Here is a 7,105-nt window from a genome sequence, read left to right on the forward strand (position 1 = left end):
AGATGTGTGAACAGATATTGGATGGAAGGAGGGAGTCTAAATTGATAGATTAGTCAGGGAATTCATGTGTACTTGGACGAAGGAGTGAATTGGAATGAGGGGAAGTTGAAGGGATGAAGGTATGCACGAGCAAATTGGACCTGAAATTTTACAGTTGCAAGGTGGATGAGTGGATAAAGGCTAAACTCTGGAGTGAATGTAGGTATCTGGGATGGATAAAAATGTGTGAATCAAGCATGAGTAACTATCTGGAAAGAAAGAATGTTACACTGAGGAGTGAGTGTCAGGCCGTTGGGTGAATGGCTGCTTGGTTGGCTAAACGCTGGGAGTTGTGAATGGACGAGTAGATTAACAGTTTAGAAATGGGTGCATGGGTAATTTAAAGGGAGATTTTCGAATATGATGAATGGGTGAATGATTGGTGAGTTCGGTGGAGCAAGGTGGATGTCTGGCCACAGAAATGAATGTGTGGTGATAGTGGATGCTAGGCAGACAGGCAAGCGTGGGAGTCTTCTCTTTCATCGAGGATGATATCGTGACTGACCTGCTGTTGGTTAAGTATCATGCTCCTGTTGGAATTGACATGTGGCATCATCGAAAGACCACTTGCATCGTAATGAAACTGAAATTTGAAGCCGACAATGGACTGGGGGAGTGGCTGGGTCGCATTGCAGAGGGCTGGTCACACACCTTTATGTGCTAAGTCGCACCAATCCAGCCAATCTCAGCAACACTTGCTATTATTTAAGCGTCCATAGTGGTGCTGAATTTTATCCGTCTATTCCAAGGCTTCGTATGATTCATTCCCACATTACTTTCAGTACAACCCTCTAAAGCGTGAACGTGCTTTAGCCATCAGTCAATTCCTGGGAAGTAGGATCGGTGCAAAAATGTGTCACTGCAGCTGAACCATCATAGAGCAGCTTGCATTACTTCGACATAGGTACTGGAATCTTAGTGATGCTGTGCATACCTCCACTGCTTTAATTTCTGTTTTGATATTGCACTCAGAAGTTTTGTTACCCATACAGATGCTATTTGCAATGTTCCATCCTTCAGTAGGCATTTTATCCTCAACGATAGCTGATAGGTTGGGTGTCTATGACCAAACATCGTACACCCTGGGTGCCGTACTCTAGGTATCACTGCACCCGGAATGGTGACTTGTCATTGAAATTTAACACTTAATGCCTTATTACCGCATAAACTGTACTTGTGATCCTCTTTACATTCAATAGGCTATTTGATGGTATGGACCATCTTTGACAAGATACTCAATTCATCACCACACCTTCCTAGTGTATGCCCGCACTTGGTGTCACGGTGTAGCATCTTGATTAACGGTGCTTGGACTAAAATGCTTCATGCCGCGTTCGCTGATCGTTACTAGTAATGGAATGCACTTAGTGCTGTGGTACCATCTCTTCACAATTGCAAATTCAGAGATCCCACTTCCTCATGAACGCTCATTGAAGGTCCAGTCGATAGTGTGGTGCAGGGAATAGTTGACTACCAACACTAGGAAAAGTATGTAGGAAGGAAATACATGGGATACATCATCTGCATGCCTTTCAACTCGAATTCAATGCCGTAGAGTTTTCTCGTGAGGTTAATTTAAGAAGAACTTTGAAAAGCAGCAGTAGTGAAAGTTGCTATTTGGAAATCTTCCATAAGTAGATGCATCAAGTCTAGAAAATTTTCTCTTTTTCATCTTGAAGTCTCACATGTTGATGCTAGTTAAAGTAAGTGATGACTGAAGTATAAAGAAGACCCTGGGTGACGTTCAATGTGAATGATGCAACGATTCCTTCATAAGTCCATTCACTACTAAAGTATTGGTCTTGGAGGCTATGTAGGGGTAGGTGTAGGCAAGTACTAGAAATTTGCCTTTTTGTACTTCCAAGGCACGCGATATTTCATTCTGAGGAACCTGTGCTTAATTTTGGAGTGCGGGATTATGTAGTGCTTAGTACAATCCTTCCTTCTCCACAATACCATTTTCGTCGTCCAAATGTGCTTTACAAATCCAGCTAAAAGTAACGAAAACAAGTTTGGTAATAAGATCACATGCATCATGTTGCCTTTTTATAGTTTTCCTGCCATTTGGTGCTCGACCTTACTGTGAGCTGGATTTCCCTTTGATTTCATGCCGTTATGTTGATGGTAACAGCCGGGAATTACTTGATTATTACATGCTGAAAACCCTACTTCATGGTTTACTCATCAATGCCTAGACAACTTTACTAAAATAATGTCTGGGCTAACTGAGATGGCTGCTAAAGCTCTAAGGATGGGTGGGAGTGAAACAAGCAGACATGCTACTCAGTTAGCGTTTCAGTAGAAGGAGACCACACCTTTGCTAGTGATTAGGATATAATTAACTTAAAATGTGCATATTTTGGCCTATATAATTGGCTTTGAAAGATTTAAGAGATGATGGCTAGACAGGCCTTTGATCGTTCCACTATCAGCCCATTTCTTCTAGCAAACAAATGGGAGTGGAAAAGTGAACTAGCTTTGCCACACGAAGTGTGCTTACTGTGCTGCTTATTCACTGCCACGGGCTCACTGGTAATGTGCAATTAGTGCATTCTCATACTGGATAAGAGGGATGATAATGTACAAAACTTTTTCGATGGGTATTCTGAAATAATCGTTTTTGCGAGTCCACGTTGCTTACTTGGCCTTCATCTGCCCCGATGCGTTAGTCCTATTTTACTTTGGGTAACATGGGGTTAGCCTTCACGTTCCCCATTATAATCGCAATGCGACGTCAAATTAGTTTTTACTCGCCTATTTACTCTCGATGGATGCAGCAGTAAATGTAAAGGACGTGTCATGATTGGGGACCTCCAGTTCCCTTTACCTTGATCCGTTTCATTACAATGTAAGTGAAGGCCTAACAATGAATATCATCATTCATGTTGGTGTTATCTGGACACCTTCACGTGGCTAGAATACAGCCTATTAAAAGTCAGTGGGTTAGGCTAAATGTTAGTTTCGATTTGCAATAAAAACGGAAGTGGTCGCTCTTCATTCCTCTGTGGCTGACATTTTAGAGTTCCTAATATCACAAGTGCTATCAGACGATGATATTGGAGGTGAACATACCGACGGGACAATTTTTGCTTTAGAAGCTTCTAAGACGCGATTGGACACTATGAGCATAGCGAGTACCCTCTTGCTAATAGCGCAACACCTTGCTCACCTTGGAATTGACATTCAGCGTCAGCGCAGGACCGATCGCATGGTTATGGAGTGGTGTGGTTCACTTTAGAGGGGACCGATCATTATTTTGCGCATCTTCATGGTCTGCCTCACTGGTCTATCCGATCGTGGCAACAAGTACTATACTAACTTATCCAAACAGGTGACGGAAAGCATCCATTTATTATTATGAACCTAACGAATCATTGTGTGGTGTGTGGTAAGCCGTCTTTGAAACACTGGCGCCAAATCTCTTAATATGACTGGATACCAACGCCATCCGTTCATTCGAGTAGACATTTGCAAGCTAAGAGCTTTGACAGTTTTTGGCAAGAAAGCTGATGCGTCGCCGCACCTTGCTTCATGTATGCACGCGCTCGGTGTCATTGTTTGAGGTCTTGATCAACAACGTTTGCACTGGGACGGTTCACGACACGTCCCTGGCCATTATGGGTAGTAATGGGCTACACTCATTGCTGTGGTAACCCCTCTTTATAAATGCCAATTCCGAAGTCTCGATTCGCCTTTAACGCTCCTTGTGGGTCTACTTTATTGTCGGGTGCCAAGCGGAGTTGACTATCGGCACTGGGAAAATTATGCAGGAAAGGAATACAGAGGATAATCCAGCTTTACGCTATTTAACTCAATTCCAATGCCGTCAAGATTTTCGTCAAGTCGTTGTCTTTGTATAATTTTTAGAAAAGTAGCAGTGGCGAAAATTATCACAGAGAAATCACCTACAAATGGATGTGCCAAAAGCAATTTAATATGGGTCAAAAAATGAAGTGTCAGGAACAAACCTGGGTGAAGGTCACTGCGAGTGATGTAACATTTCATTACACGTACATCAATTGCAAAGTCTTGGTTCCAAATGCCATGCATAAATAGGCGTAGGCAAGCTTGAAAAACCTCTTTCCTCACATGAAAAATGCGGTGTTTTTTACTATTTGCCTATTGAGTTTTGATGCCTTTTGCGGTTAAACGTTTTATAAATATCAATTCATATCGTTAACAATCTGCGAAGGACGCATTCACTACCCCACACTTCTAAAATCTGCAACATTTTATTTATAGAATACTGCTTTTCGTGGGCGTGTGTAGGGGTGGCCCTTGTGGTGCTTGATTACCATGAAATGCTCTACTTTTTTAGACTATTATTTTCGTCGCTTCAATGTGTCCTGCAAATCTAACTAGAACCAGGGTCAACAACCCAGTTTAAGGGTTAACCATGTCAAATAAAATGGTGTTTAGTCATAATCGGAGCTGAGTATCCTTAAGATTCAATGCTGTCGTGTTAATAAGAGTTGCCAAGGTGGTATGGTCTTTGCCTAACTATAGCCTGTCTTTTGCTCTACCCTCATCACTGGTTTTCTACTTGACAGAGGCCTTCCATAGGTGCTATGCCCTCTCCGTACCGATTGTTATGCCGCCTTCGCGGCCACAAGGAGGGTCTGGCATGTCTGTCTGCAACTCACGTGCTGTACTTAAGCATATTTGTATTGAAAAACCTGATTTGATGGACGGAGTGTGTCACTGTTTGTTTGCATTTTTGACCTGTCACAATGTTGGCGAAGTGTCCTCTTGTAGACAAGCCTAGTTGAATAGTCTGCATATTTCCCATTTTGAGTAGCGGTTAGGGAGGAAGAGCAAAGCTTTGCGAGTGAGTTAGTATTTCCAAAGGTTGCCAGGTTGAATTGTAGCGCTCTTTGAGTAAAATGTGAATCACATAGCCGCAAATGATCATGGTATCTCTGTTACAAAACTGCTTTTATTTTTTATGCGTTGGATGACATAACCTCCAACTTGGTGTCAACTCTAACCACAACCGCAACCATCGGATTAGTTGGGCTTAAATGTATAGATATTCTGCTTGTCTCCCGACACAAATTGTTTTAGTGTGAATATCGTCTGTGATGATACAATTGCCTGTTGACAGCCACACTTTATCTTTTTCTGTTGCATCTTTTGCGTTGCAAAAGAGTACAAAAGACATAGAAAAGACATAATTATTGGTGAATGCGAACTGAAGTCCACTGGGCTATTCTATATGATCACTGGCAACAAAAGTAGTGGGAAAGAACTGAGAGGTAAGCGAAAAGGTAGACAGAAAGGCAGACGAATGCTTTAGAGTCAGTGGCTGGCTGTTGCAACTAGAAATCGGCATTAGAGTTTGTGGTGTTTTTGTGGGGGGAGCAATTGTTTGGTACACGTAAATAAGGTGAACTGGTCCATGACTACTTGTTCTTGGCTCTGCTTTCACACGAGCTGTGCAAGCGTAGACATCATGGGTTGTGGATGATGGGTAATTGAGTGGACAGCCAAAGAACTGCTGTGGTGGAGGAGTAAAACCATGATATTGATATTGATAACTCCACCTGTAAAATGGGAGACTTTTATGTAAATGGAAATGGATGAGCAGAGGTGCAGCGTAAGTGACTGCGTTACTAGCGGTTCGACAGACGTTGCGACTTCTGTTCCACTGGCGCGCCTGCATGCTCACAGTCGTCACTGTGTCCTCCATTCTACCGTCTGTCTGCGTTACCGGGGTGCACCTACTCATCCCATTCGCATTCCCATTTGCCTTCTCCTTACATTGAAAAAGGTGCCCTTTGTTAGATTTTAAAAATGGCTTTTTACTCCTTTTCACTTCACTTACAACCACATCATACTATCGCACTTTCCTTCGTTGCTATTCATCCACTTTTCACCCGCTCACAGAACATGTACTTGCCCCTACCCTTGTCACTGCACACCTGGTGTCTGGCCACAACTCTTCACTTTGGCTGATTTGATGGTTTTTTCACGCTTCTACCTCACTAATTTTATATTTGTAATGCTTTGAGGCACATGACTCGTGTTGATATATTTACACCTTCAAAAGAAGTCACCTTTTCCTTACATTCCCACTTGCATAACTGGAGTGAGTTTGAAGTGTTCCCTTGCGAACTATCCATGACGCCCACTTCTGCTGTAAACTATGTTGATGTGGTTTGTCCTTATGGATAAATTGGTAGGTGGATCGACGTGGATGAGTAGGAATGTGAGCCAATGATGTGGCAGATGTGAAATATTGAAAGTATTGGTCATCTTATCATTAAAATGAGGCCTAAGTGGTTAAATTCTTCAGTGTGGCATCCTTAGAGAGGAATGAGTTAATGATGAAAGCTGATGCAGTGAAGGGTTTGTGTGACTTGATAGCAGGGAGTAAGAGGTGAGTTGTACCCGAATATGAGACTACTACCGAGAGAACAAATAGTGCGCCCCGTAAAAAATTCATCTATCTCTCATTTATTCATCTATCATGATTTGCCATTATTTTAACCATTCGCCATTATTTCCCTCCTTGTCCGTTGTAAATGAGCGTCTCCTACTTCTTCAGTTTCTTCCAATGAGCTTATATGTAGACCCACGTCTGGTCATTGTTTACAATGCCCTTCCCAATGTTACACCTTCAGACAGACTCAGAGTAGACCTTGTGCTAGTGCCATGTGTGCAGGCGCGCTTAAGGCTCTATCAATACTTCTAGTTGATTTGTCACGCTGTTGGGTCTATTAATTAAACCCACCTTAAGCCAAATAGACCGACTTCTCTAATTCATGCAACTCATGCTACTGACTAAAATGCAAAATGACTGGGCACAAAATTAAATTATCCAGAAGAGAGAGGAGACAGTACTGCTTGGATTATGAGCACTCTCTGCTTCTGCTTTAGGCAAAGATGATCTAAACTCCTTTTATGTGAAGTGGGCACGTGCAGTGTATTCCAGGTATTGAGATATCAACACTTTTGAAGGCATGGACGAGGGAAAGCAGATTTGTCATTTTAAAATATTTTGTCTGTCGGAATACCTGTCCCTTAGAAACTCTGCTTCTTGAAACCAGACGCATCCAGAAATAAA

At 42.3% G+C, this 7,105-nt stretch overlaps 1 protein-coding gene across 1 annotated transcript; it reads left to right on the forward strand. All coding sequences in view use genetic code 11, as the record gives it.

Annotated features, from left to right (window-relative positions):
- Nucleotides 1-481: 481 nt before the first annotated feature.
- Nucleotides 482-703, forward strand: EGR_10215 (hypothetical protein; the record flags this gene model as incomplete). The annotated part of the gene is made up of 1 exon (XM_024499464.1): nt 482-703. One exon carries the CDS (start codon nt 482-484, stop codon nt 701-703), a length of 222 nt encoding a protein of 73 aa, XP_024346129.1.
- Between the last annotated feature and the right edge of the window lie 6,402 nt (nt 704-7,105).

This window comes from Echinococcus granulosus (assembly GCF_000524195.1).
Source record: "Echinococcus granulosus chromosome Unknown EG_S00199, whole genome shotgun sequence".
Taxonomy (NCBI): Eukaryota; Metazoa; Platyhelminthes; class Cestoda; order Cyclophyllidea; family Taeniidae; genus Echinococcus; species Echinococcus granulosus.